The 12,266-nt window shown below is 41.9% G+C and overlaps 2 protein-coding genes across 2 annotated transcripts; one reads left to right on the plus strand and one right to left on the minus strand.

Annotated features, from left to right (window-relative positions):
- The first annotated feature begins 667 nt into the window (after positions 1–667).
- On the plus strand, positions 668–4,096 carry rpl11 (ribosomal protein L11). Its single transcript, XM_044137677.1, has 5 exons — positions 668–845; positions 928–1,034; positions 1,777–1,908; positions 2,993–3,103; positions 3,997–4,096. Exons 1-5 carry the CDS (start codon positions 722–724, stop codon positions 4,024–4,026), a joined length of 504 nt encoding a protein of 167 aa, XP_043993612.1. The 5' UTR covers positions 668–721; the 3' UTR covers positions 4,027–4,096.
- A 1,245-nt stretch (positions 4,097–5,341) lies between these two features.
- Positions 5,342–10,003, minus strand: klhl43 (kelch-like family member 43; the record flags this gene model as incomplete). Its single annotated transcript, XM_044139230.1, has 5 exons — positions 5,342–6,768; positions 7,387–7,562; positions 7,709–8,008; positions 9,394–9,740; positions 9,829–10,003. Coding segments are annotated over 5 exons (1,797 nt in total), but the record flags the coding sequence as incomplete, so codon positions are not given.
- Positions 10,004–12,266: the final 2,263 nt, after the last annotated feature.

Here is a 12,266-nt window from a genome sequence, read left to right on the forward strand (position 1 = left end):
AAAAGCTACTCTTTAAGCGGAACCCTCTCGTTGCTCTCTTTTATTTCCGGGGGATCAATTCAATGCACACACTTGGCTATAAAGCTGTTCCGCCGGAAATGTGTCGTCCTTTTCTAACCGATCCAATATGGCGGTGAGTGTAATGTCGCATTGAACTCACACGAAGTTACGGTTTTAATCTACAATCATCGGAGTGTTAAAACTGATTTATTGGCTATTCGCTGTTCAGACACACGGACCCAAAGATTAACTTTGTATCTGTCGCTGTATTTGTTAGATAAGCACCACAAATGTAGGTTAAATTACCTAAGGCAACCGATGCTAACAAGATAGCCTCTCAAAATAGTTTATTTCACTGACGGTACTTCGGGTAAACATTCTGCTGAGGGTGTTGAAATGTGTCGCGTAGTTTCTCGACGGGATTCCGTTAATATTTGAGCTGTGAGTTCATTAAATTTCGGACAGATATGAAATCTGTTTTGATGCTAATGCTACCGGGGAGATGTTCAGACATGTTCTCCAGCCGGCGTGTGTTTCTGACAGTCAGTTCCACAGAGCTGTCTAGGTGTTAAAATGGGTTTCGTTAGCAGGTTAACTGCGGCCTGGGTTAGTTAGGTGCTTTACCTAGATATGACAGCAGCTGTCAGGTGAGTTTTGCTGATAAATAATCCTCTGTGTGTGTTTTTCCCTGCAGGACCAGGGTGAGAAGAAGGAGAACCCCATGAGAGAGCTGCGCATCAGGAAGCTCTGCCTGAACATCTGCGTGGGCGAAAGCGGAGACAGACTGACCAGAGCCGCTAAGGTGCTGGAGCAGCTGACCGGACAGACTCCCGTCTTCTCTAAGGGTCAGTGTTTGGGTCTGGACGGCCCGGTGGGACTGAATATCTGAGGCGTGTTCTGATCCTGGGCCCGTTTTTCTCTCTGCAGCCCGCTATACTGTGAGATCCTTCGGCATTCGCAGGAATGAAAAGATTGCTGTCCACTGCACCGTCCGTGGGGCCAAAGCAGAGGAGATCCTGGAGAAAGGGCTGAAGGTGAGGCTCTGTTTGGTGCTGTGGGGTCCAAACTCCTAAATTAAAAAGAACAGGGCTTTAATTCTGATTAAAAAGGCTGTATTTTCTATTGTTAAACAAATTTTAACAATAGAAAATTGATTTGTCTTTCAACTATGGGGGAAAATAGTTTGTTCTTTTCAGCCAGCTGATGGTGAGCACCAACATGTTGGGGAGAATCTGGTTGGTTTTAACTGCTGTACTGGTTCTATCTTGGTAGATCTTTAACACCAGACCAGGTCTAGTTTAAATAGTTCTATGTAAGACTGAAGTTTGTCCACTTTTAATCTATTAAATTACATTTGAGCCTTTTTGGGAACGAAGGACCAGCAGTTTATTGTAACTATGTCTGAATGTGTAAGTTGAGTGTAAATGTTGTGGAAACAGTTTTAAACGGCCAGTTTGTTTAAATCTCTCCTGATCTGAAGGTTTTTTAAGACTTTGAATCTTTGTTTTTGTCTGATTCAGATCCTGATCATCAGCTGTGGAACATTGTTTTTTAGATGCTATAATTTCTCTATCATCTAGTCTTGTTACATTTTACATAGATTGGCCCATATGGCTTAAAAATAAAATCAGATTTATTCATTCAGTCATACCAGATCTGATTTCTGATTGTAGTTATTGTTTTGTATTCTTGTAATAATGACAACATGAATCTGCAGAGAAAAAAACTGACTGCTTGCCGTATGTTGACGTTCCGCTGCTCCTCTGCTGCCTTCAGGTGCGTGAGTACGAGTTGAGGAAGAACAACTTCTCGGACACCGGGAACTTCGGCTTCGGCATCCAGGAGCACATCGACCTGGGCATCAAGTACGACCCCAGCATCGGCATCTACGGACTCGACTTCTACGTGGTGAGACTCGAACGTCCTGGTCACAGAGGAGCTGCTGCAAGAGAAAATGTTACAGGATTTATCGTTTCTATGGAAACAATCCAACCTATCCGATCCACCGATTCACTTTCTTCAGTTCCCTTATCTGATTCCACACAGAAAACATCGCAGAATTAATTTAAAAGATTCTTTTTTAAAACACAAATCTACTGAATTACAAATTTATTACTTAAATTAAACAGCAACGGCTTCACAAGTTTGATCAAACATGTAAAAACAACTTTAATTTGTTCAGTCAGTGCAGTTAGAAGTGCAGCAGTCAATGTAAAATAACTAATAAGAAAACTAACAAAAGGGTGATTATTATTTATTTCACACTGTTTGAAATAACAGTGTTGTTTTAAACAGTATTTCTGTCCAGTTTCTAATGGAAATGTTTTGTTATACTGAAATAAAACAAAACTAACTTACAAATAACGTCAGCAAGGAATAAGAGCTTGTTTTAAATTGATAAACGGTTCTGGTTCCTCTGCTGATTATTTCACTAATAAAACATGGAAAAATGTTTTATTACTGAAATAATCTGCAGAGGAACCAGAACGTTTTGTCAACATGAAGGAATATTGATTAAAACCTTTTTCCACTAGAAACTTGACCAAAACTACTTGATAACATTTTGTTTTTGCAGTGCATAAAGTGATAATAGGAAATTTAAATATAATGTAGAATAAATGAGAAAACACAAAGCATAGAGTTATAGTGAATAGATCTGGAACATTGTCACCGATATCTGATCTAGAATTATGTTTATCAGAACTGATGCAGATATAAAATCTCTAAAAACAAAGATTATAGAAAACAAAGTTAAAATGACTTTATTACGCACAATTTGTCAGTAAAAACAAAACAAACACAGGAATTATAAAAAATATGAGAATTAAAATTTAATGTTATATTTTGACACATTAAGACAAACTTTTCTTTTTTTGGAGTTTATGTGGTGAACCGTTTTCACTGATGGCTGATTTATAATCAATTATCAGGACCGATGCAGATATTGATATGGATCAGTGCAGCTCTAATTCACCTCTCTCTCCTCCTCCAGGTTCTGGGCAGACCCGGCTTCAGCATCGCAGACAAGAAGAGGAAAACGGGTCGCATCGGCGCCAAGCACCGCATCCGCAAAGAGGAGGCCATGCGCTGGTTCCAGCAGAAGGTGAGTTCAGAGGTCAACAGGAAGTGGTTTCATCCTCCTGACCCCCTGTGGAGAAACATGGAAGTTATCACCACATCAGCAGGCTCAAAAATAAAATATGGGGGATTAAATATAGTTATCTTAATCCTAGACTTTGACTAGACCACTGACCGTTGTAACCCAGTCAAAAATAACTTTAGACTCTCAAATGTCATGAATCATTTTTTTAAAAAGACATAAATTTAGTTAAATGTTTATTTCAGGAAACATTAAAGAAATACAACACAATTTTATCTTTAAAATAAAGATAAACGATATATTTTGCTAAAAGGAGATGGATTTTTTTTTTCTGTTGTTACATGAAATGATATAAAATAATAAAAAAAGCAGATATAATCCAACTCAGTGTCACAAAATCGGCCCCAATAGCAGATTTCTGCTTCATTTTAGTTTCTGTGGAAATTCAATGCAAATATTGCAGAAAAAAAACTTCATTTTTTGTTACATTTATATTTTGAACATGATCTGGTTCTTTATACTTTCAGCCAAAGTTTTTAGGAACCGTTAGTCGCCCAAACTAAGTGGCTTTGATGTATAAATTGAATTGATTTATTTAATCTTCACTGCTGTGTTTTTGTTTTTAGCTCAAAGCTGAAGTTCACTAAATTTAATGTTTAAACTCAGAAATCATGAGACCAAAAATATTCCCTGAAGTTTCAATTCGGTCTTAAAAAAATAAAAATCTCCAAATGGAAATATCCAATATGGCCGCCAACAAACTGTTCCTCATGGTTCCCATGGTGAATGTTTTTAATTTTGGAAATGTTTGAATGTTTAATGTAATAAATGACCAGATGTTTTTATCATCAGTTTTTCTCTTTTGACTTGAATGTTTTGTTTTTTGTTTTTTCCAGTATGATGGCATCATTCTCCCCGGCAAGTAAAGGAGCTCCTCTCTGTCTTGTTTGTAACTAAATAATAAAATGGTAAAAAAACAAAAACACAAGGTCTATTGTGGGATTATTTTTATTATTATTATTAATTTTTAATCAGGAAGTGATGGAATCCCATAAAGCTATGAGAGCAACACAGAAACTGAACTAGAAGCATTTTTCATGCATCGTGGTCACTACAGTGGACAGCTGAATAAAAGCCATTTTGTTGTGGATTTTTATGTTATAAAATCCCACAGACCACTGAAGTGGACACTAATGCATCATAAAATACACCATCAACTACTGGCCATCAGCTGCAAAAGCAAGAAATTATTTTGATAAATCCAATATGGCCGACAGACCCGATCCCTCTTACCGACTAGAAGGTAAAAAAATATTGACATCAGAAAACCCCTCAAGAACAATACTACTGTTCAAATCAGTATTTTTAAAACAACTTTGTATTTGGAGAAAATTACAATTGATCACCTAAAAAAGATAACATTTCTTTTATGGCTTAATAAAGAAAATTTTTTAAAAACTGGAGAAAGAATCCTGACATAAAGGATCATAATTCATGCATGAAAAGGGCAATAAAACAAATTTTGCTTATTTCAGTGAAGTTTCATAGTTGCAAAAATGCTTTTTTTCTTTTTTTTAAGATGATTGGCAGATATGTGCAGATAGCTTTATGTGCAGATTGGCAGATAGTTTTCTTTTTTAGTAATTTTGTATGCGAAGACACAAAACAAAAAAGAAAAGTTCGATCTATAAAAGCTGCAACCGAGATTTCAGCTTGTTTTTAACTGATGCATAAAGTCTTAAAATATCTTAACGCTTCACTTCTGAAGCAAATGAATATAATTTGAACACATTGAGCCTCATTGAAACAACAAAATCACTTTTATAATTTAAATTTCAATTGAATTTCTGCTTATGAACTGTTTCAAAGCACAAAAGTCATTATGTATTACACATTAGTTTCAGTATATTGTACTTATTATAGTAACTATATGGCACCGAAAAACAATTTAGGTGCTTTGAAAACTAATTTTTAAATAACTTATTTCTATTTTAGGTCTTAAAATAGAAAACGCATAAAACCTTTACATAAAATTTTACATACACATGGTCTTCTGTGGGATGTTATTGGGCTGTAAAGGTCAAGGGTCAAAAAAAGTGCATGTAGCATCTCTGCAGACCCCACACATCCTGGACACAAACTGTTTAGTTTTACCTTGATGTCGGTACAAATTGAGCAGCTGACAGGCGGAGTAGGTTCTCCAAACGGCTGTTTAATACAGAAAACAGAAGAAGCAAAATGTCTGGACCAGATTGTCTTTATTCAGTGAAACTCCACCAAAACAATCCAGAGATTTGATCAAATAAGTTACATCAGCATTTTGTTTTAGCAGTAGTTTACTCCACAGGCTGAAGGACTGGAGTCTCACTGGTTCAGTCATAGTTGCAGTAAAAATTTTAACTTTTATTCAGTTATTTTTCATAAGCCCTTTAAGAGCGTGTTTTACATTTCTCTCATTAAGACGATCTGATTTATCACTTTTATGTTTGATACTCCACATTACATCACATTAAGTAAATTACCTGGTTCACTCCTTCATTCTCAGTGATCTGCTCCATCGTTCCTGCTCATCCACCTGCTCCACTCCTCTTTTCCCTTCCAGCTTTCTCTCTAAACTAAACTCCACCTGCAGCTTCCTCTTGTTTTCTGCTAATCAGCACAGATAAATTAGCTCAACTTTAATCATAGGAAAAGGAGCAACTCTTCTGGTTTTCTTTGCTCCCCATATTGATACATATAGAATATTTTTTGTGCTTCAAGTTTAGAACTTCCTTCCTTTTGCAGGTTTTAGAAAAGCTATTATTCAGGTGTGAAATGACTGCAGAGAGAAAAGTCCTCGGACATGATCATGGTTTGCCTCCGGGTCGCGCTACGCCTTGGTGTTCTGTGCAGGGGCCATGCTACTCTCCCTGCTCCGGTTCTTGGCAGCCTGCTGCGGGTCTTCGTGGCCCGGCGTATTGCGGTGTTGCTGCCGGCGCGTCGCATTGCGGGGTGGCAGGGTCAGGCTGCAGCAGGACACTCCCACGGTGGGCTCCGGGAGGTCTTCGGCTTTGGACCAGCTGTCGGTAGCCGGATCGTACTTCTGCACAGCCGCCTTGTAGCGTTTCTCCGCCTCGTTCCAGCCGCCCAGCAGGTACAGCTTGTCTCCTAGTGGGGAGAGGCCGGCGGTGCTCACGCCCAGTGGGAGAGAGGCGACCCGACCCCACGCCCCGCTCTCTGGGGAGAACACCTCCACTGACAGGACATCCACCCGCTCTCCTCCGGGCCCCAGCTGGCTTCCACCCACGACATAGACCCTCCCTTCAAGGGTGGCAGAGCAGTGCCAGCCACGGGGCATCTCCATGGGAGCCTGCTCCGTCCAGGTGTCGCTCTCCATGCTGTAGCGGGCAACTGACCGGGAGTAGGCGCAGCTGATGTAGCCGCCAGTCACCAGGATGTCTCCGGAGGGCAGAGTGGCACTGGAGTGGCAACAGCGGGGCACCTCCATGGGGGCTTTCATCTGCCAGGTGTTGGAGGCCGGCAGGTAGCTCTCAGTGGTGGCCAGAAGACCCTCAACGTTGCGACCGCCAATGGCGAACAGGCGGCCGCCGCTGGCAGACAGGGAGAAGTGGGTGCGGCGCTGACGCATGCTGGCCAGGTGCAGCCAGGTGTTGAAGCGAGGGTCGTACCTGATGGGTTGGAAGAGAGACGGTGACCTTTATCTGATTCACAAAACAAGTAGAGAAAGAAACTGTGGCTCTCAAAGTGTTGGTTAAAGTGCAGGATTCCATTTCTTGGCCTGATTAATGGTTCTTAAGGCTTTCTGAAGGTTGTTCTTCGAGAGCTTTTCTCTAGATCAGTTGTCTGAAAGGCAGTCCTCAAAGGTCATTGTCCTGCAGCGTTTAGATGTGTCCCTTGCCCTCCACATTTGAATTAACCGACAAACTGCCTCAGTAGCATGTAGTCAAGCTCTACAGACCTCTGCCAATTGACTCATATTAAAGCAAGGCGTGCTGAAGCAGAGCGATATCAGGAATACCAAAGTAACTGGATTGGGATTCCTTTGTTGGAGTCAGCTTTTGGAATTTCTTTAACAATTGTCTTCTAAAATATCAATTAGTTCTGCAGGCACATGTGGATCAGAGGTCAGAATAAAGTAAAGACTAAACAGGAAAATGGAGCAGAGTCTTGGACTGTTGATCAAGCTCATGTAAAGGATTACAGCAACGTCTGAATGCTTGGAAGGAAAATGCTACGAGCTGAGGATTGGATCAGGGTTGTATTCTTGTTAAGAACTGCCAGTTTACCTGCTGAGTGTGCTGACGGCATGTTTGGCCTGATTGCGAGCGTCGTTCTGGTCCTCTCCTCCGGCCACGTACAGGAAGCCATCCATGACGGCCACGCACTGGTTAAAGCTCTTAGCTGGTAGCTGGGTCAGGTGGCGCCAGGTGGCTCCTCCTTCACGAGGGTCTCTCCACAACACCTGAATGGGAAGGTCAAAGGTCAACAATAACTTGGCTCATAACCTGCATTTTAGGAAGAAATCAAGCCTTAAAGGTTGTTACTAAAAAAGGCAGTTTCAATTTTTATGTCAGTAATTAGTGTTACTGTTGCCATGTCGACACTGACCTCGCGGCTAAGAGCCCTCTCAGTGAGTGACGGACGTCCTCCGATGGTGAGCAGAGTCTGCTGGGCCCCTCGGACCTGAGTGCGCCGGGACTGCAGGGTGTTCTGCTGGTGAGGCAGCAGATGGTAGTTCATGGCGTCAACCAGCAGGCGGTGACACTGGGGGTCCAGCATCATTCGGGGGACGGGCTGGATCTGGCTCACCAGCTCGCTGGCTGGAATTGTCTCAAAACGGACTTGGGACAGAAGCTCAGCAGCGTGAGACTGACGGGAAGCGTCGAAGTCCAGCCACTTATTGGCGAACTGCAGGAATCAGTGAAGAGTTTCAGTGTGCTGTAAAAGGACGTCATGAAGTCACTAATTCCTCATTTCCACTTAGTGGTACATCATGGGTTTGTGCTTTTAGGTACACTATAGCCTCTTCTTCATTGGCTTTACTTTAGCTGGTTCTTCCCCTGCCAGCATCGGACCTAGTTGGGTTTTGTGTTCAAGTGATTTGACTGACAGCAGACTGCATTCATTGATTGACTGTAGTAGTTGGGAGGTGATCTGCGATTTGACAATGCCATAGTTAAACTTGAAGTACGAGCTTTTTATCAATTGTGGCAGAAGAAGGCAGACAATGGAGGAGGAGCTTATTTTATGGTTTGGTGTATTTAGGGGAACGTTTCCACCACCAGTTGGACTGGGCAGGTGGGGTTCTAGTGACATTCTAGTGTGTCATGTTTGTGCAACGACAAACTTGATGCACTAGAATGTCTCGTGCTTGTCAGAAGCTGTGATGGTTTTCTGTGTGACGGCAGTAGCTGCACCCTAACAGTACTGAACCATTGTCCTGTGTACCTGCAGTAGAATGGTGCCGTACGCATTAGTTGTACAGTTGTATTTTACATTGGAAACAGACAAGATTCACCAAACTGCAGCAACTGATGCTGCACTGCACCGTGGAAGTGAGGCATAATGAGTTCAGATGGTGGGCCTGTGTGTTCACATCTATCCTGTTAGATCTTAGTGCTGCAGGTTTTATAGTTGATCACAGTATTCTTTCACCCAGACTTGAATGGATCATGGGTCGAGACTTGACAGGTAAAAACATTTAAATCTTCTTTGTCCACCACAATTTCTGGTGGTGTACCACAGGGTTCAGTGTTTGGGGCATTTCTCTTTTGTAGGTATTCACTTCAACTCTGTAAAATTATTTATTATGTGTTATGCTGATGATACTCAGCTAAACATAATTAATCCATTCAGAGGATCAGAACCCATGAATATAATAATCATCCATCAGCAAAGTTAATAACATAATTAAACTGAGTTTTTGATATTCATGAAGGTGTTCCTCTACAGAACGGAGCAGCTGTTACTGACAGACTAATGATCTGCTCAGATTATAAATACTAAAGTCTCAGCTGCTCGTCTATTTCCGTTGTGAACATGTATATTAATAAAAAGCATACAGTGTAAGTTATGTTTAGAGATTTCAGGTCACAGTGGACATGTGGGTGTCTGGTTTGGAAATGTGGTTCTGTGCTGGCTGTTGAGCAGCTGGTCTGGGGTCGCTTTTGGACCCTGCTGTAAATAGAAGGAATGAGCCGAGACGGGTAAATACTGGGAGTTACCTTCTTTGAAAAGATTTGAGAAGATGATATAAGTTATTCTGGGGGAGCACCGAAAGTTTGACCCCTGACCTGGAAAGCCGTGACCTCTGATGGCAGGACCAGGGAGTCGTCCTGCAGGAAGGCGGAGATCTGCTCCAGGGTCAGCTGCGTGAACAATGGCGTTTCGGCGAATTGCACAAAGTTTTCCAGGATGAAGCGGCGGGCGGCGGCGCAGACGGGCAGCAGTCCGTAGGCTGCGGCGATGTTCCAGATGTAGACGCAGGTTTGGACGTTGAGCTCAGCCAGCAGGAAGTCCATGCACATCTTCAGGAGCTGCGGGATCTGCAGGGTGGCGGCAGCAGAGACGGTGCATCCGATGGTGTAGAGGGACATGTGGACACGACCCATGTAGGCAAAGGTGATGACGTTGGCGAGACCTGGAGACAGACACATGAAAACCTTCATGAATAACTTTTAAAATTCCCTATGAAGGTTACAAACTTGATGTGGTATGAATGAACGGACCCAGAGGTGACAGGGAGGGGAGCTCCAGGCGCTTCATTCCAGGGTCTTTGGCCAGAATCTCCCTGAAGTACTGGCTGACCGAGGAGATGACCAGCTTATGGACGTCGAAGGCTTTAGTCTTACAGGCCAACTCCAGATCGGTCAGAAACCTGAGCAGGGAGGGAGGAGGAGCCAATCAGCAGCCAGCCTGGAGACTACAATGTCATCCAACCATCCATCCATCCATCCATCCATCCATCCATCCATACATACATCCATACATCCAACCAACAATCCAACCATCCATACATCCATCCATCCATCCATCCATCCAACCGTCCATCAAACCGTCCATCCAACCAACCATCCATCCATCCAACCATCCATCCATCCATCCATCCATACATTCATACATCCAACCAACAATCCATCCATCCATCCATCCATCCATACATCCATCCATCCATCCATCCATCCATCCAACCAACCAACCAACCATCCATCCATCCATCCATCCATCCATTTTTAGTTTAACTCTATATATATGTAACATTTGATGGTTTATATCTGAGCAGCGGCCGTTACTGAACCATCCATCCAACCATCCATACATCCATCCATCCATCCATCCATCCATCCATCCATCCATCCATCCATCTTAGCTGAGCTCGTCCAGCAACGTTGATGGAGAGGCCTGAGCAGCTGCCTGCCCAGGCGAGCCCATCTGGTTTGATGGCGGTGCAGCGGCAGGTTGAGGCTGTTGAGCTGAGCGATGTCCAGCGCCGCGATCTGCTCGATCTTCTTCATTTCAGATTCAGAACTGATCAAGCTGTCAGGATTGTTCCTGGTTTCCTTGGTGGTTTCACTACAACACAACACACAGCACCTGAAGAGGGAATGATGGGACACGGAGAGAAAAACTCAGTTAAACTGTGTGGAATACAGAAGAGCAGCGTTCACATGATGAATTCATTTATTCAGGGGGAAAACTGTATATTTCCATCAAAGACTCAGAAAATTTCTTATTATCATAAAAACTATGCAAGATCCTCAAAATTCCTCATTTTAATTTTAATTTTGTATAAAATTGCTACAAAATTATTCTAGAATGTTATTAACTTATTCTTGCATTATTATTACTTTATTCTTGAAATATGACTTCATTCCCTCATACTTTATTCTGGTATTATTACAACTGTATTCCCACATTATCAGAATGTTATCAACATATTGTTATGACTTTATTCTCATATTATTGCAACTTTATCCCCATATTAACATGAATTCATTGTGCTAATGCGATGACTTTATTCCTGCATAGTTTTGTCTTTATTTTTGCATTATTACATCTTAGCCTGGTGCTAATACTCTGTCCTTTGGTTTGGCTCGTAAAAGCAAACTAAAACATAAGTGACTAATCATAATTTGCTCATGACTGAACATGTTGTGTTGGTCTAATATGAACATGTATCCAGTAACATCTGCAAACGCTGCTGGAAACCAGTTAACAGTTCCTTTGCTGGATCCAACCAGCCCGTTGCTGCCGGACAGACTTTGTCTCCATTAGGAGGTGAAAGTGACTGACAGCTGCAGGTGTGCAGGACCAGCCAGGAAGGAAGAACTGAGCTCCAGTTTGTGTTTTACAGCCACAGAGCAACTGGGAAAGATCTGCAAGTAAAACCAGATCCTGTTGTTCATGGAGGCCGGGGAATTACCGCAGAATAATGAAATTACCTTAACTCCAACTTGTTTTATGTAAATTTTCTGTCCAGGATATGAACTGAAGGCTCTAAAGCAGGGGTCTCAAACTCCAGGCCTTGAGGGCCGCAGTCCTGCAGTTTTTAGATGAGCCACAGGTACAAAACACTGGAATGAAATGGTTTAATTACCTCCACCTGTAGATCAGTTCTCCAGAGCCTTAATTATTCTATTCAGGCGCAGCAGAGGCTCATCTAAAAGTTGCAGGACTGCGGCCCTCGAGGACTGGAGTTTGAGACCCCCGAGCTAAAGTCTAATTTGTTCTCAGTTCCTCTCAAAGAATACAAATCATATGAACAGCAGAAATGCTGGATGTTCTTTAAAGTGAAAAAGCTGCAGATGCTCAGAACTCCCAGATGATTCACCATCTGCCTCAGCATCACCGTTATCTTCTTCATCTGCTCTGTTTTTGTAGATTGCATCGTTTTATTTTAATTTAGTTTTCAGTTTCTCTTAAAGTTTTATTTTAATTTCATCTGTGATGTCCAACCAAACCACAAACAAATCATGATGGAACAGATTTTACTCAAAAACAAACTCAACCAACTGAAAGAATAATAATAATAATAATAATAATAATAATAATAATAATAATAATAATAATAATAATAATAATAATAATAATAAAGCTTCATTTAACAGTCAATCTTTGTAGCTTGGCACGTTTCAACAACAAGGCGGTTAAATCATCTCAAACGCGT

The sequence above is a fragment of the Gambusia affinis genome, linkage group LG14 (genome assembly GCF_019740435.1).
Source record: "Gambusia affinis linkage group LG14, SWU_Gaff_1.0, whole genome shotgun sequence".
NCBI classification, from domain to species: domain Eukaryota; kingdom Metazoa; phylum Chordata; class Actinopteri; order Cyprinodontiformes; family Poeciliidae; genus Gambusia; species Gambusia affinis.

Bases quoted from the DNA above. Each gene is read 5' to 3' on its own strand.
- rpl11 (XM_044137677.1), top strand. From the start codon at position 722: ATGAGAGAGCTGCGCATCAGGAAGCTCTGCCTGAACATCTGCGTGGGC. The intron at 1,035-1,776 runs GTGAGGCTCTGT...TGCTGCCTTCAG, and splicing joins TCCTGGAGAAAGGGCTGAAG to GTGCGTGAGTACGAGTTGAG. The intron at 3,104-3,996 runs GTGAGTTCAGAG...TGTTTTTTCCAG, and splicing joins TGCGCTGGTTCCAGCAGAAG to TATGATGGCATCATTCTCCC.